The sequence below is a fragment of the Protopterus annectens genome, chromosome 14.part0, assembly GCF_019279795.1.
Source record: "Protopterus annectens isolate FY-2018-M chromosome 14.part0, PAN1.0, whole genome shotgun sequence".
Lineage (NCBI taxonomy): Eukaryota > Metazoa > Chordata > Ceratodontiformes > Protopteridae > Protopterus > Protopterus annectens.
Genome location: NC_056748.1, coordinates 1,051,465,191 through 1,051,488,722, shown reverse-complemented (window position 1 = coordinate 1,051,488,722; position 23,532 = coordinate 1,051,465,191). Strand labels below are relative to the sequence as shown.

General features: G+C 43.2%; 1 protein-coding gene across 2 annotated transcripts in view; it reads left to right on the top strand.

The window, feature by feature from the left end:
• EEF1AKMT2 (EEF1A lysine methyltransferase 2) overlaps positions 1-23,532 on the top strand; it is a 431,633-nt gene that overhangs the window by 331,687 nt on the left and 76,414 nt on the right. For both annotated transcript variants that reach the window (XM_044056865.1, XM_044056867.1), the window contains exon 4: positions 7,677-7,784. In XM_044056865.1, the coding sequence (XP_043912800.1) occupies positions 7,677-7,784 (108 nt within the window). The remainder of the gene's footprint in view (positions 1-7,676; positions 7,785-23,532) is intronic.

The window sequence follows — 23,532 nt, the reverse complement described above, 5'->3', positions numbered from 1 at the left end:
AAATTTGTTTCGGCTCCAACCCAATTGGCTTCGGAGCCGATAGCCCACTCCATTGCCATTCCTCCTCCGACCGCTTCGGCTCCGTCGGAGCAGGTGCTGATGGAGCCAGTGGAGATCCTAGGGTCGGCTCCGACCCTTACTCCAACCCTGGCCTTCGGGTCCGAGTTTAGCACACTGACTTCTTCGGCCGGACCCGGGGGTGACGTTTCGGGACCGATGCTGTCGGTTCTGAGCCTCCCTCTTGGTGCTTCGGCCGCGGGACTTCCGTCTGCTATCATGGCTCCGGGGACCGGACATTCCCAGGATTCTGGGGGTCCGGCTTTCGGAGCTATGAGGAGTGCCTTGGCCAAGTCTTCTTCGGCCATCTCTACGGCTTTACCGGCACCTTCCCTGGGCATGGAGACTGGGTCTTTGGCAGTTCCCCTGTCTCTAGGCAGCGGAGCCCCGGGGCCTGAGGTTACCCCCACTGGGGGTTCCCCTCCTCCTGAGGGTTCTTCGGAGTTGTCTTCAGAAGAGCCCCCAAAGAAGAGATCGTGCAAGAGGAAGCACGTGGACTCCCCAGAGTCTTACATCGGACACTGATCTTGATGATGCGGAGGGGTCCCCAAAGTCGTCCTCAGATGATGTCTCATTTGCAGACATTCTAGAAATCCTTAAGCAGCGAGGCGGCTGGAATTCCAAACCCCCCTCCGTTGATGAGTCAGTGTTTCTCAAGGCCTTCGGGGCTCAGCCCTCCGCCTCCTGGGTGTCTCCGCCCTTCGATGAGCTCTTGGATTTGGTTTGTCGGAGGGCGTGGGAACATCCAGATACTGTGGAACCAGTGCCTTCTCGCCCTAACAAATTTTTGTCTGCCCCACCCGAGAAGGAGTTCTTGACGAAAGGCGTGGCTGTAGATGCCATGGTGGTGGCATCTGCTACCCAGCAGGATGTGGCAGAGGCTTCAACGTCCGTCCATCCTCCTAATAAGGAGTCTAGGAGCATGGACCGGTACGGGAAGCGCACCCTGACTTCAGCGGCCTTTACTCTGAGGTCCCTGAATTATTTGGCACATTTCACCAGACTACAGAGGGATCTGGTCAAGGAGCTCTCGGACTCCCTCTCAGGTAACCTACCTGAGCAGCTAGCCCAGTCGGTTAGCTCTCAGTTGTCTATCCTTACCTCGATTTCTAACTCGTCCATGAGGCTCATTTCATATGCGGCCGAAGGGGTGGGCAGAGCGGCAGGCACAGGCGTGGCTCTACGGAGACAGGCCTGGCTCCGTTTGTGTCATTTCGCGGAGGCCTTCAAGTCTTCCTTTGCCGACGCTCCCTTTGATGGGTCCTCTTTGTTTGGACCCAAGGTAAAAGACACTCTTACCCGCTGTGAGCAGGAGGGAAAGACTTTATCTGCCGTAGGAGCACGTTATTCCACTCCCTTTCGGCCTTATCCCAAGGCTAAAAGAGGAGGGAAGATGTGGTTCCGCAAATCACAGAAATTCTTTCCCCAACAGCAGGAAGATTCCCCTTCCAGAGGCAGAGGATGGGGAAATTATTCTGGGAGACGCTGTCCCAGAGGCGGCAGAGGCCCCCGCAACACTGGAGACCGCGAGTCCTTTCGTGGCTCTTCAGCCTCCCACACTTCATGAGGGATTGCCCGGCTGTGCTGCTCCAGAGCCAGTCGGGTGCTGTTTTGCCAAGCACCTAAAAGCCTGGGAGTCTATTACTCAGGACAGATGGGTGCTTCGGATTCTTGCCGGAGGTTACACCATTCCCTTCACACACTCACCCCCACCGTCCAAAAAAATCCCGGACCCACCACCCAGTCAAAGGGAAATTGCAGCCGTAGAAGCTTCAAAGCTGCTAGAAAAAGGAGTCATCCAACCGGTCCCCACAGACCAGATCGGATCCGGAAACTACTCAAGGTTCTTTTTAGTGCCAAAAAAGACAGGGGACCTGAGACCCATTTTGGATCTCAGCAAACTAAACCAGTCCGTCATGAAGTCCAAATTCGAATGGTCACTTTACAATCCATTCTCCCATTGTTGGAGAAAGATGTTTGGATGTGCTCCATAGATCTCAAGGACGCCTATTATCACATACCGATACATCAGGCATCCAGGAGGTATCTGCGCTTCAGCCTGGGAGACGGTCATTTCCAATTTTGTGCTCTGCCCTTTGGTCTCACCACAGCCCCCAGGGTGTTCACCAAGTGTTTGGCAGTAGTGACTGCTCACCTGAGGAGTCTCGGATTCCAAGTGTTTCCCTATCTGGACGACTGGCTCCTGACTGCCACCACCAGGCATCTACTACTAAAGAACCTACAAGCCACCATCTCCCTGGGTGCTTCCCTGGGAATTACATTCAACTGGTCAAAGTCTGTCTTGCTGCCTTCTCAGAGCATAAGATTCATAGGAGCAGAGATAGACTCAAAATTGATGCAAATTTTCCTTCCTACCGAAAGGATACAAACATTACAAGGTCAAGTCAGAGCCCTGCTTCTAAGATCCAAAGCCCCAGCCAGGTTGGTCCTGCAACTTTTAGGTTCAATGTCTGCCACGGTTCTCCTAGTTCCTCTGGCAAGATTGCACATGAGGATTCTTCAGTGGCTGTTATCGACACAATGGTCCTTTCAGGATCTCCCCCTCAATCATCACATACTGATTACAGAAACGTGCAAACGGGACCTCCGCTGGTGGCTTCTGCCATCCAATCTGAATCAGGGAAGACCTTTGTTATTCCCTCCGGTAGCCACTTTAACGACGGATGCCTCCCAGACGGGGGGGGGGGGCATTGTCTGGGCAGGTCAGTTCAGGGATCTTGGCTTCCAAACGAAACCTTTCTCCATATCAATGTGTTGGAAATGAGGGCTGTACTTCTGTCCCTACAAGCCCTCCACAACTTTCTCCCTCAAGGCAGTATCGCTATCCACACAGACAACATGTCGGTGGTCTGGTATCTAAACAAACAAGGAGGGACCAGATCTTACCCCCTTTGCAGAGAGGCCATGAGGGTGTGGGAATGGGCAGTGGCTACCAACCGCTTCCTGGCAGCGACCCACATTCCAGGAAAATCCAATGTATTGGCAGACAGACTGAGCAGGACTATTCTTTCTCCTCACGAGTGGTCCCTGAACGAAGCTGTAGCAGCTCAGATTTTCAAAGATGGGGACTCCGTGCTGCGACCTGTTTGCAACACCACAAAACACAAGTGCAAGAGGTTCTTTCCTTGACCCCGCGTCAAGGGGAAGCAGCTACGGATGCTCTAGTCCAACCTTGGCCAACAGGACTGCTTTACGCTTTCTCTCCGGTTCCACTCCTTCCCAAAGTCATCCAGAAAGCTTCCCAATTGGGGTCCACAATGATTCTAATTGCTCCGTACTGGCCTCGTCAGGTATGGTTCCCCTACCTACAGAAATATGCTCTGGACGGTCCTTGGTTTTTGGATCTAACTCCGGACCTTCTGATTCATCAGTCGGGACAACAGCACCAGTCCCTTCACACTTTGAAGTTAGCAGCTTGGCTCCTCCACTTCCGACTTTAGTCAGAAATCACACCTTGGACCCTGAAGTTATTCACATTTTATCTTCAGCTCACAAACCCACCACTAAGAAATTGTATCACAGTAAGTGGAAGAGGTTTGCTATCTGGGCTCAACTCAGAGGCTTAGACCCTATTACTGCCCCGATACCAGAGGTCTTGAAATTTTAACATCCTTGTTTAATCAAGGATCTTCAGTCTCTACTATTAAGGTCCAACTAGCAGCTATCTCCAAATTTCACGAATCCATAGACCCACCGTTGATGAGTAGCAGATTATGTAAAACTTTCATGAAAGGTGCTGTGCTTTTAAGACCCCCAGTTTTTCATCCTGCGCCTCCGTGGGATCTTGATTTGGTACTTAGTGCCTTAACATCTCCTCCTTTTGAACCGGCTGCTACATGTGAGTTGAAATATCTGTCTTGGAAAACTGCCTTCTTAATTGCAATTACCTCTGCAAGAAGAGTTTCAGAACTTCAAGCCCTATCTATCAAACCACCGTACTTGATTTTTCACAAGGATAGAGTATCACTTAGGCCTAACCCATCCTTTGTTCCAAAAGTTTGTTCTAATCTCTGTCTCCAACAATCTCTAGAACTACCAGTTTTCTTTCCAAAATTTTCAAACAAAGCGGAATACACCTTGCATAAGTTGGATGTTCACAGGCAATTGCGCTTCTATCTAGACAGGACTCAACAGATTCGAAAAACAGACCAATTGTTTGTGTCCTTTTCAGATAATAAACTGGGTAAAACCATCACTAAAGCGACTATTGCCAAATGGATTAGAGATTGCATAACTCAGGCTTACTCCTCTTCAAATAAGCAACTTACATCTGTCAAAGCTCACTCTACTAGAGCTATGGCTACCCTCTATTGCATTTCATTCCAAGCTCGCTATTTCTGAGATTTGTGCTGCGGCTACTTGGTCCAACCCGCACACTTTCATTTCCCACTATAAATTGGATGTGGCATCTAAAGGGCGAGCATCATTTGGTTCCACGGTACTCAGGAGTGTTTTCTAGTGAGCCACCCAGGATTCAGGTGCTAGGGACGCTGTCCCATCAGTCAGAATGTAGGCGAGATAGGATCACATAACATCTTTTAGTTATGTACTCACCATAACTTCAGATGTTTGGGATCCATCTCGCCTACATTCCTAATACCCACCCTCCTTCCCCCTGCCTTGGAGATCAGAAGAGATTGAACGGTTTTGAGTTCTACTGTTTTATCTTGTTTCATCTGACGATGTTATATAAGCAGTGCGTGCATGTGTGCATGTATGCGGACAAACTAGATCTGGGGGACTGGTAGTGGTGCATCCTGGGATATAGTAAGCTCAGCCAATGAGACTTCGCTCTTTGGCATAAGCGTGCCGAGTCGGAGCCGAGGGATCGGCTCCGAACCCATCAGTCAGAATGTAGGCGAGATGGATCCCAAACATCTGAAGTTATGGTGAGTACATAACTAAAAGTTATACCAGATAGACTGGTCACTAAACTCGTTGGCCTAGGACTTTCATAATCTACGTGCTGTTGGATTAAAGACCTTTTGACTAACCATCCTCAGACCAGGACCATACCTCTCCTCCATTCTCAGGCTAAACACTGGTGTCCCACAAGGGTGTGTGCTGAGCCCCCTTATGTCTACTCTTTACACCCAACTGTGTCCCCTCTCATTCAACTAATACCATCATTAAATTTGCGGATGACACCACAGTGGTTGGACTTATTTCAGGAGGCTGGGACAAGACAACATATAGAGATGAAGTTCAAAGACTGGCTACATGGTGTATTCAGAACAACCTTTCCCGGAACACTACCAAAACAAAAGAACATGTAATAGTTTTCCAAAGGCACAGTACAGGTCACAAACCAATATAGGTCAATGGAGACTCTGTGAAAAGGGTTCCTGCCTTCAAGCTTCTAGGTTGTACATGTGGCAGAAGATGTCTCATGGGCCATAAATACCACAGAGAGGCAGGTAAGAAGGAACAGCAGAGACTTCATTTCCTGAGGCTCCAAGGGAAAGACAACCTAAAGGAGAAGCGAATTGTCTTTTTACTGCTGTTTTGTTGAAAATATGTTGACCTACTGCATTTCCACCTGGTATGCCAACATCTCGACGGCAAACAGGAAGGCCCTTCAAAGGATCATTAAGTCTGCCCAGAAAATCATTGGCTGCTCATTGCCCTGTGTGGAGGAACTCTTCAGCTCTCTCTGTCTCAGCAGGGTAAACTGCATCTTGAAAGACCCTTCCCACCCTGGGCATCACCAATTTGACCTGCTGCCTTCTGCCAGACAGTTCAGGTCCATTTTATCTCTGACAAACAAACTTAAGAACAGTTTCTATCCCAGAGCTGTACATGAATTGAACAATACTAAATACTCGTTGAGTACAGATAATAGTCATTTGCACTACAAGGTATACGTTTCTATTCCTGTGCACCTTACTTTATTCCTTTCATGTGCAATATACCAAGTTTGTTTGTGTCTTTCAGCTTTTCCCGGTTAGGGTTCGCCACAGTGGAACTCCGGTCTGCTAATGATTGGTAGTTGATTTTTACATGCCGAGTTACCAGCCCTGACGCACAACCTTCAACGAAGGTATGCCCATTCACGCACGTCTCCATGCAGAAGACACTCTAGCTGAGAGTCAAACTGGACAGCGTCTTACTGTGAGGCGACAACGCTACCGCAGCACCACCACCGCATGTGCAACATACCAAGTGCAGTAACTTAATTGTTGCATTGCACTGCATTATAGTATCGTATTCTTATTATTCATGTTCATTGTATTTCTTTGTACTTGTGCATTGACAGTAAAGGAATCTTACCTTATCTCATCTCCTCTCATCTTCTCTCCCTGTCTGTATATACCTGTTTCACGCCTCCCTTCCTTCTCTCCCTGTCGGTATGTACCTGTCTCGCTCCTGCCTTCTCTCCCTGTCAGTATGTACCTGTCTCGCTCCTTCCTTCTCTCCCTGTCAGTATGTACCTGTCTCGCTCCTTCCTTCTCTCCCTGTCAGTATACAACTGTCTCACTCCTTCCTTCTCAGTATGTACCAGACTCGCTCCATCAGTATGCTTTAAGGTTGCTTCTGTAATGGGACTTTTTTGTCTTACTACTTTTCCTTCTTTTTTATTCTTGAACACTTTAGGAGACAGTCCATCCATCTCCCTGCTCTTCTGCTTATGCCAGTACTGCCATTAGCTTGTTTGCTGCCCTTCTGCTTGTATCTTTGTTGTCTATCTAGGACACTATGATGGCTAATCTGTGCAGTTGTGTCCTAACCACTTTTGGCCAACTAGGATGGCTAATCTGTGTAGTTGTGTCCTAACCACTTTGGCCAACTCCTTTTTTTTTTTGTTTTTTTTCTTTCTTACCCACAGCTTTGAAAATTGCATCCCCAACCCATTCCCATCCACTTTGTGATTTATTTATATTTCCTTTAAAGGACATTCATATATTTAATAGATTTTCTGGGGTGTGTGACAAAATAGTGAATCACCAAATATTGCTGAAGTCCAAAAAAGGGTCATATTTCCCCGGGAGTTGTAAACTTTTGGACATGCTTTTTTTTTCTCTTGATGTTTTATTTTTGGAGTTTACAGCAAATTCTGTTTTTACACTATATGCATAAAGTGTTGTGTAGGATTCCTCCTAGAGTGTGCTACATCCCTGAAGATGTGGTATTGGGATCACCTCTGAGCTGCACCAGTGCTTTCCACCATTGTGGAAGCTTTGTGCATACTGGTATATGCATAGTGAGTTTTCTTCAGTGTTGGTACTAAAGTGCAGTGCATTGTAGATAAAAGTAGCCAAGAAGAAGTTAATTTCTGCTGCAAAAGGTAGGCAACCACATGCTTCTTTTACACCGAGTGGGCAGATGAGTCAAATTGGTGACTATATGCCACATGCCGCAGTTGTACAGCTTAGACAGTACATGTAACTAAGCAGAAGGGCTTTTTATGATGCAGAGTCTTGAGTGTTGAACAAGCTGAAGGTGCTGGTTACAGTCACGTGATATTTTTTTCATGATGAATGTATGACACTTGGCACAGACTTTCCTGACTGCCAGATCCAGGTAAATAGAAAATGTAATGACTGCTGTTTTATGCATACTGCATTTTAAAGCAAATGTTTCTTTTTCTAATTGTGTAGGCTAAGGCTGGATTTAGCAACCTTACTGGAATTGATTATTCTCCCGCTGCAGTTGAACTGGCTAAATGTATATTAGAAGAGGAGCTGTTACAGAACGTAAGAATTCAGGCAAGTGGCATACTGCCTTCATACTGCTAACTAACTATTAAGTACTCATCTTAAAGGGTGGCAAGAACTTTTAAGTGCCTATATGTCTGTCCCTGTCATGGTCCCTGTGATTGCTTGCCTGATATTCCAACATCTGGTCAGTCTGTGTAATGGTCTGTTTCTTGAATGTCTACTTGTACTTAAAGACGTCACTATGAAGAAAGTAGTCTGTGACCAGCCAGCATATAGGATTGCTGTCTAGGTAACATACTCTATCTCTAGAAACCAGACTTGGGGAACAGAGAATTAGTATCCAAACAACTGCTTGCCTTCCAAGGAAAGTCACTGAGTTATTTGTGCTTTGGAGCAGTATTGGAGATGGCTGAGTGCTGAATAATTGCTTGTTTTCTAGGACACATAGCCAAGTTCATGTCCATCCTTCATGATGCCTCCAGTGAAAACGAAGTATGGTTTGCTTTTTAAAACAAATTGCACGTGCATGTAAATTGAAATGTTTGCACACAAGTGTGTGTGTGTGTGAGAGAGATCAAGTTAAGTTTTTTTGTAAACTGAGATTTCTCAGGGAATGGTCAAACTAACCACTTGTGCTGTACTGACAAGCCCATGAGGTGGGTGATGCATCATATCTACAGCTGGTGGACTTCTGTTATAAAGGCCTAATAGGTTCATAGGTGTGTACTAATCTAATGGCCCTGGTGCCTTTACAAGCCTAGCCCATTGGGTAACCCTGACATTGTGCCACCCGACCTTAGTTACCAGTCCCTCTATCGAGTAGAGCCACTGGAGTGATCCCCAGGGTGAATTTTGTATTTCCCATCCACTCATCAAGACTTTTGTTGAAGAGGGCCAGTGAGGTGCTCTGTGCTCTGTTTGACATGTATGGAAAGTATATTCCATAGCATGGGCAGTCTCTGGGTTATGAACCTGTGCCTCCAGTTGATTACAGTAATGAGGTTGAGGTCTCTGGAGCGTGTGGTGTGGAGGGGTTGGGATTTCTTTAGATATAGTATTTCTAACAGAGCTGGGTCAGACATGGCTTTGTAAGTAGGCGATATGAGACAGAGAATAGTTGGAGTTTTTTGAGTCTGTCCACATAGAGCAAGTGTTTAAGGCCTAGGATCCTCTTTGTGTGGTACTTTTGCAGCCTCTCCAGTTGTTGCAGGTGTCTAGTGAGGTACATGCCAAATGGGGCATTGTACTCTATTGGCCTAATGAGGGAGGGTAGAGGGAGACACTGACTTCTTTCTTCCTGGATGCAAAACACTTAGTAATGAGATGTGCCACATAGGACTTTCTGACCACAGTGGCAATGTGGTGTTCATAAGAGAGGTTTGCTGTCAACCTGTGTTCCCAGATCTCTTGTAAAGCCTTCTATGTTCAGTGGACACCATTGATGTGATAATTCATGGGAACCAGGTTTTTCCCAAAGGGTATGATTGCACATTTTTTGGCATTGAGCTTAAGGCCATGGTTCTGACACCAGTTGTTCTCTGAGGCCTTTCTGTAGGATGTCAACGTCACGTGGGGAGTTAATAATAACTTCTAACTTGCAATAGTCTGCGTACTTTGTCATCCAAAGTCCCTTCATGTTGGCCTGGACTTCAGAGAAGTAGATATCAAACAGGAGAGGACCCAGGACCGAACCCTGTGGGACTAGACTTGTGACTGGTCGGCAGTCTGACTTGGAGTCGGCTACTTTCACACTGTGGGTTCTATCTGTGAGCTAGTTTGCAACCCACCTAGTGATGTAGGGGTTAATGCCTAGCTTAGTGAGTTTTTTATGATTCCTAAGTGGGAATGCTATCAAAGGCCTTGGCCAGATCAAGGTAGGCTGGATGAACCACCTTGACTTCATCCACAGCTCTGGTGATTGACTCAAAGAAGTCGACCAAGTTGAGCAGGCATGATCTACCCTTCACAAAACCAAACGTTGTGGGATCCAGAGTTTGGAGATTCCCTATATCCTTGTTTATTAGGTCCATGATGATGCATTTTATAGCTTTGCATATCAGACTCGTCAGGCTAATGGGGTGATAATTCCCAGGGTCTGTAGTCACTCCTCCTTTGTGGAGAGAGATGACTGTAGCAGTGCACCGTTCGGTAGGGACAAAGCCTTAGGTGAGGCTGTAATTGAACAGGGTACACAGGTGAGGTGCCAGTTCACTCTGTAGTTCATGTAGAACACAGCCAGGGATATTGTCAGGTCCCATAGAAGCTGTATTCTTGGCCTTGGACAGTGCTTTTTTAACTTATGCAGCAGTAATATTGGATGGTTGGCAATCTACTGGTATTGTGATTGGTTCTTTGGGGTACGGAGAGGGGAAAGTTGGTACTGAATCTGTCGCCCAGTATATTGGCAGTATCTGTTGGCTCAATATAGGAGGTATCATTGTGCAGTAGCTCAAAGCAAATCTGGGTATTGCCATGGAGATTCTTTACATAACTATAAAAGGCTTTGTGGCTGTCTTTACTATCTGCTACAATTCTGTTTTCATAGCTAGCTTTAGAGGATTTAATGAGGGATCTCAAATTTTTGTTGAGGCTGATACGGGAGTTTCTCTAGTCTTGGGACTTTACCTTATTCCGCATCAGTTTCCTCCTTCTGTTGTAGAGTTTGTTTATGGCAGGGGACCACCAGATTGGCTTCCTTTTTTTGGAGGAGAGCGTCTTGGTTCTATTGGGTATGGTGAAATCCATGCATTTGTGTATGTGTCTGTACAGTGCATTGGAATATGATTTGGAAGTCATAACTGTTCTCCATTAGCATGGGTGCCAGGAAGTTAGCCACCTCTGTTTTTAGGAGCCCAAAGTTAGCTTTGGAGAAGTTTTTCATGGTGGTTATTTTTGTGGAGGGTCGGGGTGTGATGTGGATTTCCAAGGTGATTAGTTTGTGGTTGGATCTAACCAGGGAGGAGTTGACTATTGATGTAGAGCAACGGTCGCCCATGTTAGTAATGACCAGGTCAAGGATGTTGCTACCTCTAGTGGGGGTAAGAACGAGCTGGTCCAGGGCATTGGAATTCATGAAGTCCAGGAAACGTTGGGCAAGTGTATAGGTACATGAGTAGTTTTCATTAGCCATTCCATAGTAGTTGAAGTCGCCCAATATGATAGTGTTAGGTTGGACCCTAATATTCTCCAGGGTGCTTAAGAATGTGGAGAGTGAGTGTTGGGGACATGGTTGGGGGACCTGTAGTAGGCTACGACCTGAATTGCTGTCTTACCCATTGTTAGCTGCACCTGAAGTATCTCTGATGTGTTATGTTGGGCTACCAGTCTAGAGGTGTGTGCTTCCTTTATGAATATGGAAACACCACTGCCTTTGGAGCTTCGATCCAAGTTCTGAGGCCGAAAGGTGTGGAATGAGTTATAGCCTAGTAGTGCAGGGGGTGCTTTCTGCTGCCTTGAACCAGGCCTCTGTTACAGCACAAATGTTGATGATCTCCATTTTAAGGAGTGCTTCGAGCGAGTGCATTTTGAGATTTAGACTTCTAGCATTGAGCAGCATGACCCTCAGATTGCATTTGTTTGTAGCATTTAGTTGAGCACCATTAAGTTCTTTAAAAAGCAAAAATCAAGGGGTATACAGAAGTCTTAGAATTGAAACACTTGAATGTCCTTAATGGATCATTTACATATATCCATTCTTTAAAGGAGATTTACCGTATTACAGTGAAGTGGTTTATATGTAGCTTTTCTGTTTGTTTTGAGCTTTTTTTGGTAGATCTGTGTGACATTTTTACCGTTTTTTTATTCTTTTTTGTAACCTTTGTTTCTCCTCTTTGACCACTGACCATTGGGCCTCCTGCAAGCCTTGAGTGCAGTCATTGTCCACCACTGGAGAGTCTGCAGTGCAGGGGGAAGAGCTGACTTGAAGGCTATCATGCAGGCAGCCGAAGAGATGGTTTGTATCCTCACTGGCATCCCAGCAGTGAGAGTATTCCTATAAGAGGCCCAAATCCTTCCTTTCTTTGGTGGCTGATGTGAGCACCTGTGTAATGGTCTTCTACACATGCATGTGCATGCCCCCCCCCCCCCCCCGTGTGCTAATGAGGGCTATCATTATCAGCTTGGAAATGAGAAGCTCACGTCCGTGGTTGTGGCTGTTGTGCCTGCCAATACAGGCTTATGTGGGAGTCATCGGCTGAATGGAACCATCTCTCCTTCCTCTCAGGAAGGATGGGCAAACTGATGTTGGACACTCAACTGCTATAGTTTCCTGCACCCAAGGTGCTTTTCAAACTGGTGTCAACTGGGTTGTAGTCAAGGCATTATCCACAGAGGTGAGGACCCAAACGTATAACATATGGTTCACTAAGTGATTGAAGCACTGAAAATTCAAACCACAAAAGATGAAAGCCCAATATATCAAACACTTAAGATTGAAAGAAGAACAATTTCCTCTTCCCCTAAAAAAGGTGGCGGTACTGCCACCAGGTTTCAACATCTATCCCCTATGGCGGTGTAGTCATACTCAGACAGCCTAAACCTGTCTCATCACTATCCCCATCCCCAATTTCTATCCTGCTGAACTTGTCATCCTAAACTGCCATCTCAACCCACACAAGAAATTTGCTGTCACTTCTATCTACATTCCTCTTGGGAATTATATACCCACCCTCGAAAATATCCTATCCTGGTTTAGTCACAAGTTAGACTGTGAAACTCTCATTCTTGGCGATGTCAATATAGACTGGTCCAAACGTACTACTGACTCACCACAATCCAGCATCAACTTACATGGTTTCCATCAACTACATCCCCACCCATTTCAATAAAGACTTATCTTCCAGTTCCACCATTGACTGGATACTCACCAACTCTCCTCACCTGTACCACAGCCCATGCACCCTACCTGACTCCTTAAGTGATCGCCTCCCCACCTCTATCTGTAGACACACCTCCCAGACACACAAAACCACACCTATTTAGAGATTGTCGTAAGCTCTCTAACTTCAATAACACCCAGTTTAATTCCATGCTATCCAGTATCGATTGGTTCATCCTTAAACACATCCCTCTTGATGATGCTGTCAATAAATTCAACATTTTCCTAGATACCCTTAATTCCCTTGCTCCCTCCAGGAAAATCAGAATTAAATCAAACCATGCTCCATCGGCTCTCTAAAGATACTAGAGCACTAATACATACCAGGGATAGCACTTGGAGGTTATGGCTTAAAACCAGGCATACTCCCCATCTACTTAAATACAGACTATTATGTAACCTAGTTAAGAAATTGGTCACCAAAGACAAGACCTCTTACGAAGACTCTCCAACTGGACAGCAGGTCCAACCCGTGCAACTTGTGGACTACTCTTAACAAAATACTTTACCCTGACCAGCCTTCTAGCCCCTCACCCTACCCCAACAAATCTCCTCCTGAAATTGCTACCCTACTCAACAAACACTTCATTGAGACTATCCACCTTACACCCTCAAATACTAATGCTGAAACCATCACTACTACCAACAACCCTCATAGCCAGAATCTCTTCTCATTTAAATCTGTCAACTTCCTACATCAAATCCCTTCTTAAGCTTAAACCATGTTCTCCCTCTACCGATAACCTACCTCCTACATTTCTCAAACTCGCTGTTGAATATAGATTCTATATCCATTCTCATTAACAGATCTATACAAGAGGCTACAGTTCCTGGAAATCTTTCTATACTATCCCACTGCATAAAGGTGGCAACTCCACTGATCCATCTAACTATCGTCCCATTGCTATTCTTTCTCCCATCTCCAAGTTGCTCGAAAAATGCATACATTCACAACTTCTCAACCACCTCCAGCACAACCTTCTCACTCAGCATGGTTTCCGTCCCCACCACAGCACATCCACCGCCCTCCTGTCTTTCACTCATACCATCGCCAATGCCCTTGATAACGATCAGCTAATATCCTTCCTCGACCTTTCCAAAGCTTTTGACACAGTCTCTCACCCTATGCTACTTTCTAAATTATCTAACCTCAGTCTGTCATTTTCCCCCCTTGCTTGGTTCTCCAGCTATCTGAGGTAGGCAGCAATCTGTAAAAAGGCTCTCCTCCTGCTCTCCCTTTAGATCTGTTCCAAAAGGTGTTCCTCAAGGCTCTATCTTGGGTCCCCTCTTATTTAATATCTTTACAAATGAACTATTCACCTCTTGCAGACAATCTTCTCTTATACAATATGCAGACGACTCTACACTCATCTCAATCTCCAGTAGTATCACAGACCTTCTCAACCTTACTCAAAACTCCTTTCTATTCACAGAGAAATGGCTATCTGACAGTCTGCTTATCCTTAACCCTAAGAAGACTAAGCTCCTGCTCTTTCTCCCCCGCTCTTTTTCCAATCTCAAATCTACATTTACCATAACATCCTCTAACAACACAATCATAAAACCTGAACCACACACTAAACTGTTGGGCGTCATTATAGATGATGAGCTCAAATTTAACTTGCACTTACTGGAAGGAATAAAAAAAATACACCAGAAACTTGGCTTGCTCTATCATAACAAAAGATTTCTTACTCCAAATGCTAGACTCTCCCTAGCACAGTCCTTCCGCCTGCCCACACTTCTCTACGCAGCCCCAATACTAACCAATATACAAGCTACTGCCATGAACAAACTGCAACAAACTTAACATAAAATTGCAAGATTCATTACTAACTCCCCCTACAACTCCCATCACTGCCTTGCCCTGAACTCATTGCAATGGTTCGAATTCCCTCAACTACTGCTACTTTCTCAATTTCAAGTTATTCACTCCATTCTATACAGGCCTTCATCCTGTCCAGCTCTCACTACTTTTGTATCTACCTATACCCCTTCTAGAACCCACCGCACCTCTAACCAACAACTTCTGAATGTACATAATCCAAAGAACACAGGCAAACTGCAATATAACTGCTCTGTAGCCCACACTTGGAACAAACTTACTGTGAATATCCGCTCGATCATACAGCCCGCACACTTCAAAAAGGAACTCAACTTCATCTTCTCAACACTAAATCATGTCTCTGCTTAGAACCTACCTGATATGTCCCCTTTATACAATTCATAATTTCATAGGTAGGTACTAGGCTATTGGCCCTTGGGCCTGTATAAGCCTAGCCAAACGGTACCCCGGCTATTTATTATTTTCCTGTGCCCCTGTCAAGCAGAGTCACAGAAGTGATCCCCGGGGTGAATTTCCTATCTCCCATCCAATCATCAAGATTTTTTTTGAAGAGTGCTAATGAAGAGCTTTGTTTGATATAGATAGGTAGTTTGTTCCAGAGTATAGGAAGTCTCTGGGACAGGAATCTATCCCTCCAGCATGTTCTGTTTATTTTGGTGACCAGGTTTAGGTCCACAGAGCGTGTAGCTCGGAGGAATTGGGATTTCAAGTGGAGCATGTCCACAAGCTCTGGGTTTGACATAGCTTTGTATGTTAGGCAGAGATCACCTCTGAGTAGGCAATATGCGACAGAGTAAACCTGGAGTTTTTTGAGACCATCTGCGTAGGTCTTCTGTTTGAGGCTGGTAATCCTCTTTGTGAGGTATTTCTGCAACCTTACCAGTTGTAGATGTTTTGTGAGGTACATACCAAAAGGGGTGTACATCAGGCAGATGAGAAGCAAATTTATTCCAGCAATCAGGAAATGTTGAGAACCAGGTGTGAGATTAAAACTGCTATATCCAACTGTCTTGGAATTTCATTCTTCTGATAATAAAGGTCAAAGATGGACTTTACCAGTGAAACCTTTTACAGTGTTCCAAAGGAAAAGTTATTGAGAGATCGAGGTAAGCACAGGAGTTGTCTAGAAAAATTGGAAGTACCTTAGAATTGAACCAGAGTCTGGAGTCGGGAAATTCAGATGAAGAGGAGGACAAGCAACATGGAACTTAATGAATGTGAAATTATAAAGCATCAATTGCATTTGAGAAAAATGGCAGTACAAGAAAAAGTGGAAATACAGGATTTGTGTTTTCTTTCAGTCCTTCTCTAATCAGGGAATTGTTAAAATGTGTTCCCTGGTCACTACTGATAGTACAAGGTACACCGAATGTAGGTATAAATTCAAATAAAAGTATTTTAACAACAGTTACAAAACCTGCTTTGTGACATGGGTAAGCTTCCACTTATGCAGAAAACATGCAAAACACCACCACCAATATAAATTGTAAATTATGGACCTTTGGCATCTGGACAAAGTCCAGCTGCACATTTACAAAAGGTCCCCAAGGTGGTGGTAAGCATGCAGCCCTAATGTTTGCATTTTTGCTAACATTATGATCTAGGCATACTGTACAATTACTAACATAGTGAAGTATGAAAGGGGAGATATGAGGGGCATATACCAACTGTGGTTAATCTGATTAAATGAAGCTGTCTTACCTGCATGGACTGGTAAATAAAATTCCCCTTACCAGGTAAGGTAGCAAGGAAGCAGGCGCCACCAGTCAGCAGTCTGGATGATGCGATAACCCATTAGCAGATTTGCTCCTTCCCTCTGAACTCCTGAAAACACCTATACCTTCCTACAAAGCCTATGCAAGAAATCTGATTCAGTTGTATATCTCTTGTCTGATCATTTGTATATAACTTGTTTTGTACATAAAAAAAAACATTCATATACTCATTTCTTTGAGAAAACCCTCTTGCTGTAATTTGAATATGTTTGAGTCATATTTGTATTAATATATTTGGAGTTATACTTAGTTATGTTACTTTCTATGTTTTGTTACCTATGTTATCCTAATTGTTTTTGTAATTGGAGCTTTTCTCCTCGGGTCTCCACTGAAAACGAGCTCCTGCCCAGCTGGACCAACTCAGTTAACAAATTTCAAATAAATAAGGATAAGCAAGGGAAAACTGTAAGATATAAAAAAGTGAAATTAACCTCAGTACTTAAAAATCACACAATTATCCCTTAATATGATCTTTTATTCAAAAGTAGCATTCAGTGAGCACTTTTGCCCAAAAGGCTGTATCACATAATCAGAAGATAATTAGCAATTTATTTTTAATTTTTTATTTTACATTTGTTGACCGGAATAGTCCGACTGGATGCATGTCCATTTTCAGTGGAGGCCCAGGGAGAAAAACTCCAGGGGTAAGCAGATACAGCATTACATAATACAGACTATTTACAGAGATTACATAAGTAAGCAAGTTAAACAAGTTCCACAGGTTACAGTTAATCCTGAGCACAAGTCAGGATTAAATTAAATTACACAGTAAACTGGTTAACAGAGTTTTACACATTCTAGAGAGTGTTAGCCAGGCTTGATACATTGACATAGCCAGTTAAGTGACAAATGTTTGAGTCTAGTTTTAAATAGACCTAAGGTGGAAAGTAAGGTAATAGCTGGAAGAGAGTTCCAGGATCTACTTACAGAGTTTGCAAAGAGAATCACCGGCTGTGTTATTAATTTTGCTAGTTTGAATTAGTAGTTTGTTAGAGGATCAAAGCGGTCTAGGATTGTTATAGGGAGTGATAATATTTTTAAGTGCAGGAGTATTGTCCGGATTATAGAGGATTTTATAGGCCATAATCAGTTGGTTATACTGGATTAGGCTGGGTAGTTCAAGCCACCCAAGCTGATTTAGATTGATGCAATAATGTGTCCTAAAAGGCAGCCCAGTGGCAAACCTGGCAGTGTGGTTGTAGCAAATAGATAGTTTAAGGACAGTCTTGTTTAAATTCGAGAGTAGAGGGGATGCATACAGAAGGGTTGAAAGAAGGTGAGAGCGAGCTATGGCAATTTTAGCTGGAGGGGTTAGGAAGGCTATTATTCTGTAAAGTGACCCTAGTTTTTTATTGATTTGATAGTTTGGTTAACATGTAGGTCAAATTTTAGATTACTGTCTATGATGACACCTAATAGTTTTTTTTGTAGATGGGTCAGGGGAGATTATTATGCCATCATTTGATTTTATGGTAAAGGTGAAAGCTGTAGACCTACGTGTTGGTGAAAATAACAGCATTTTAGTTTTTTTGGGATTTAGGATCAGACTATGTTCAGAAAGCCAGTTTTCTATTGTATTAAAGGTGGTCTGGGTAGCTGACCATAACTCAACTGGAGATGTGGCTGAGAAAATCAGATTAGAGTCATCGGCATATTGGATACAGCTGACTTTTGGGATGACAGTATAAAGGTAGTTAATGAAGATGGAGAACAGCAAGGGCCCTAGTATAGAGCCTTGTGGTACTCCAAGGGTGTTGGGTAGAAGGTTAGAGAGTTTGTTCTGCCAGAGGACAGCCTGCTGTCGACCATTCAGGTAGGATTGAAACCATTGGAGGGCTCCAGTATCTAGACAGAATGTTTGCAGGGTGTGGATTAAAAGTTGGTGATCAACCATATCGAATGCCTTGGAAAGATCCAAAAAGAGGGCTGAGGATGTATAATTGTTGTTGCGATTATGGTTTATGGTGTTGGTAAAGGCTAGGAGGGCTGAAGTAGTGCTGTGATGAGGACGGAAGCCATGCCGAGTGTCTGCCATAAGGCGATTCTAGATTAGGTGGTGCAAGAGTTGTCTATGAATACAGTTTTCCATAATCTTTGCAAGTGGAGAGAGTATAGCTGTTGGCCTATAATTGGAGAATTCAGTAGAGCTGCCTCCTTTAAGTGGTATTACATAGGATGTTCCAGATGGTGGGAATTTTAGCTTCTACTATGGTTCGATTGATTAGTATTGAGACTGGGTAAGCAATAGCATCAGCTGATTTTTGTAGGTACTCTGCAGGGAGTTGATCAGCAGAAAGTGTAGTGGGTTTTAATTTTTTGATCAAGGTACGGATAAGTGAAGTGGCCACTGGTTGGAAGCTGAACGAGAGTAGGTTTCTAGGGGTGCTACTTTCAGGACCAGGGGAGCTAGGAGGTAGTTGGCTAGCTAGGGCTTGAATTGTCTCTGTAAAGAATTGGTTAATACTATCAGAAACATCTTCAGGGGTTTTATCCGTAGTAGCAGCAGGGATTGGGGTTGAAGTTTGTCCAGGATGTAGTAGATTATTTAAACCTGCCCAAAACTTCTGAGGATTATTTTGATTTACTGTCTGTAAATTACAGTAGTATTGTTTTTTGTCTTGTAAAATTGATTTTTTAGTTTCGTTCCTGGATTGCCTGTATTTAATGGGATCTTGAGGGTCTTTAGAAGAACGCCATAAAGCCCATGCTTTGTTTCTAAGGGTAATTTTGAGTTTAGACTCTCTAGAAAGCCATGGCACAGTTTTTGCCTTGGTTCTCTTTGAACGAACAGGTGCATGCAAATCAAGGATCTCAAGGAATTTGTTAAAGTATGCTACTGCTTCCTCTAAGGGGAGGTGTTTTAGAATAGACCAATTACATGAGTTTAGTAATTGTTGGAATTTGGCAGGGTCAAAGTTTTTGTTTCTAACCTTTCTGAGTAAGGGTTGTTGGAAATTAATGGTTTTGTGCTTAATTACATATGTGAGAAGGTGATCACTTAGGCCATTAAGGAGGGTACCAGAGGTGTACAGTTGGGGGTGACTACTTATGAGTACCCAGTCAAGTATACTTTCTTTTTGGTTGGGTTTACCTATCCTAGTAGGGGTGGATATAATTTGTGTAAATAAATGCAGGTTAATATGGGTGGTTGGGGATTCTGAGGAACAGGTGACCCAGTCTGTTAAAGTCTCCAAGTAGTAGGGTTTATTGGGGGTAATGACATGATAGCCAGTGCATTATATCTTCAAATGTAGATATATTGTTACCTGGGGGAATGTACATACAGATGATATTAATGCATTTATTTTTATTAAGTTGCAATTTGGTGGCGAGAATCTCTGAGTTATTAATCTGAGGTGGTTGTATTACATCTATGGTGACATTCAACTCAGACTTAGAGTACAGCTACCCCACCCCCCTTCCTCGAAGCACGATCCAGCCTGTGTATGTTGTACCCAGGTGGTAACACTTCATTGACTTTAGTGTTAGGTTTTAACCAGGTTTCAGATAAACAGAGAATCTCAGGGGAGTGGACATCCAGAAGTGCATGCAATTCATGTACCTTGTTATTAATGCTTCTAATATTGAGATGACAAACTAGGAGAGAGTTAGATGGCCTATTAATTGTAGGTTTGTAGTTTAGATTGCAAGTAGAGGGGGTATGCATATCTGAAGTGAGTGGGCCAGGGTTGGGGTGAATATCACCACCAAGTATTAGGTTGAGTCTATACTTAGTGATGAACTTCAGGAATTTGTTTGTTTGTGGTAGTGTTTGGATCTAGAGCTAATGTGCCTGGGGTTGAGATGTTGATAGACTGAACAAGATGTTGGATAGGATCTGGTATTGTAAGTATGATTGAAGGTGGAAGGATTTACAGCTGGGGTGATAGTATGGCCTTTTGGGACCTGAAATCCCGTGAGAAACTGGTTTTCATACAAGGTAAGGAGGTATGGCGTGAATAAGATGTGTAGTAAAGAAGAGTATATCATTATCTGCGATTCAGCTAGTGAGTTAAGGAATTTTTACCTGGTGATGCAACACCATAAGATAGAGTGGTGAGGTAAAGGTACTGGAAGGGGGATGGGAGAATGCCAGATGAAAGCTAATAGGTGCTATTAAAATGTAGGTAGTAGAATGGGGGTGGGTGGAATTATCCCAGATGAAAGCAGATAGGATCTAGAAAGTGGGGGAGTGGCTATATAGTACTATAAATTTAGAGGTACTGGGGGCAGGAGGGAATTTGGGGGCAGAGAGGGGAGCGAAGAGAGCCCGAGCGTAGCGGGGCTATTACAGTTTACAAGGTTTCCTAAGGTGTCCTAAAGCTATAAGGTATGTATTACAGCTCTTAATGTTAAGAGTCAATTTTCTTCAGTTACAGGGGAAGAAGGCAACTACTCAAGTAGAAACAAAGAGCAATCAAAGAGAAAAATAGAATATTTTCTGTCTGTCTTTGTGACTTTAAAAGAAAGATAAAAAGAGTCTCCTAAACATAGAAACAGTCTTATACAAGTCCAGCAATTCCCTTCTGGAGAATAAATTAATACCTACGACACATACTTTTTGCAGTGTCTTCTGTCTGGATTTCTTTGTTGAAAAAAAGAGAAAAATGTTAAGGCTTCCTCATGTGTAATCCATAGTGATTCTTCTTACTGTAATCGATACTAAGAGCTGATATAGGTAGGGCTTACAAGGACCGATATAGATAGGGTGTACAAGGACCAAATATAGGTAGGGCTGATCGTCCTCTTGTACATCACTTAATTGCATAACTGATTTGTATTAAAGAATACAGAAGTCATCTCTGCCTAATACATAATGGTATCTATTTAAACTAGCAATTCTGTTTACATCTTTATGAACAATATACCATTTTAAAGCAGCAGTTCTGTTTACAAGATGTTTACACAATATGTACATTATCACTTTGAGACATCTTTGTGATGAGAACCACCACCATGCTACACAGTTTACATAGTCTAAGGTATGCATGTTGGCTGAGAGGCCATTCCTAACAAGGATTCCTTAGTAATTGAAGAAAACAAGTTACTCATCCAGGTGGCCTAATATTTCTTAAAATCCTGTCGTAAGTTAATTTTTCTGGTTTCTAAAGGTAACATGGCTAATATTTTGTCCCAAGTGAAGTGTTATATGTAAAACCCCTACCTCTAGAATTATAATTCTGTATAATGTTAATGTTCAATAGTCTTAAATTCCCCATCATGCATAGCTTTGTATGCCAGGCATAATGTTCCATATAAATGTGTGTAATATAGTTCTGTCAGTTCTAACTGTTCTTTACCTTGAAAATATGAATGTTTTATTTTAATAATTTTCTTTGCACACACTCCAATAAAGATATGTCACTCTGAGTACATACCAAACAGTGAATTATATCCTAACATTGGTTATGTATACACTACAAAAAGCCTAGTTAGAACAACAGAACTAGAAGTAGAAAAATAGTATTAGTTCAGATATTTTCATATCCCTGCCTTTTGCAGATTTATTATATACTTGAAAGTTTAAACAGTTACTAATTCTAACACCAAGATCTTTGTATTCTAAAACTTGAGGTAACTATAACCCATACTGTTTTTTGTGTGATCACATCTGTTAGTGTAATTCCAATTTAGTCTTGGTTCTTAAACTAGCAAAACAATAAAGATAATCATTAAAGTTTTTTCTATCTTGTTAGCTAATAAAGGAACCCCTATTTTGATGTCAACTGCAAATTTTGAAATCCACCAGAAATTGCAGGGTGATGGTGAAAAACAATATTAAATAACATTGGACCCAAAACCGAGCCTTGGGTACACCTGTGGAAGCATTAACCCAGTCAAAAAAGTGAGTTAATATTTTAACTCTGTTTCTTTTTACAAATCCATGTAACAGCCCAGTTGATGTATGTATTTATGCAGTGCTTCATTATACAGTCAGTAGCGAATTGATAAAAAATTATCAAATACTTAAAAGGGATCAGTGTAGATGATACTCCTGCCTGGTCCATGATCTAAAGCAATGCTAACTGGGTTGTAAAAGTCAACCAAGTTGGTAAATGTGGATCCAGTTTTGAAAAAAAAAAAGCATGTTTAGACAAATCAGAGTTTACCAATATTGCCGTAAGACACTAGATTATAAGAGATGCTAAACAAATGGGTCTAAATAATTGATTTTATCATTGGTGCCCCTTGTATATATTGGTATAACATTAGATGTCCTTCCGTTTCACGGTTGCAATATTCACTACATTAGGGATGATCTGTCTAGGGTGGTCCAATGTCCGGCCAGTTTACCAAAACCTTAGGTTGCTTTAAGGTATGCTATACTTCACCTTGCATGGCTGGCGTAGGAGATAAAGGTGACATCTGGACGTACCATCTTCACAACTTCTTTGCTGGCAGTCCAAATGCCATCTCTTGATTGTTGGTCTGAATGCCTGTTCCTTTGCTGGTTCACTGAGCTGTTGCAGATAAGTGCCCCATTGGGGATTTTTTTTTTTTACTTTATTTTATTGTTCCTTGTGGGGTGGGGTTTTATGTCATCCCAGAAGGGCAAATGCCAGTGTGGGAGACAAATTCACTATAAAGACTACCAGAAAGAATGTCTGCTTGTGCCTCACTCAACCATACGTCCTGTTCTGTCAGGCCTTTGTACCCAAAACCCTTCACAGTAGACTCTCTTTTTTGGTGCTTTAGCTTGAAACACCAGCTTCTTAAGCTTCTTGTGAAGGACACAGGGAAGGGAACTTACCACTCTGAGGGACAGCAGTCATTGAAGAAGGCCAAGAAGCCTAGGCTGGAATATTTTGCTGTTCAGCCTCCGCTGTGGACGTTCCTGAGATATTGGTTAGAGAAGTTGTCCCTGCTATCATCACTGAATGCTGTCCTGGGTCAGACCTTCCAGATTTTTTAAGGTGGGTAGATGATATGCGACAAGAGTATAGGTGGAGTTTTTTAGACTGTCAGCATAGGGCATCTGCTTTAGGCTTGTGATTGAAGAAAAAGCAAAAAACTAAGCATATTACACCTGTTTCTAAGGATCCACAGTGTGTGTGCCAGTCCTTCTCTCAGGGCTTGTTTAATGCTTTGAAGGCATTAAAACCTCCTCAGGGAGTTTGTTCCATCCTCCTCCCCTAGTCCTCTACTACCCTAAAAAGACCCAGGGAACAGGATTCTTCTGAGGAGGAGCTGGATTCGGATGAGGAGTCCCTTGCTTACTCTTCTTAGATTCTCTCTGCTTTGAATTATGAATCAGATGATGAAAAATCTACCAGTCCTGATATTCCCTTTGAAGAGATT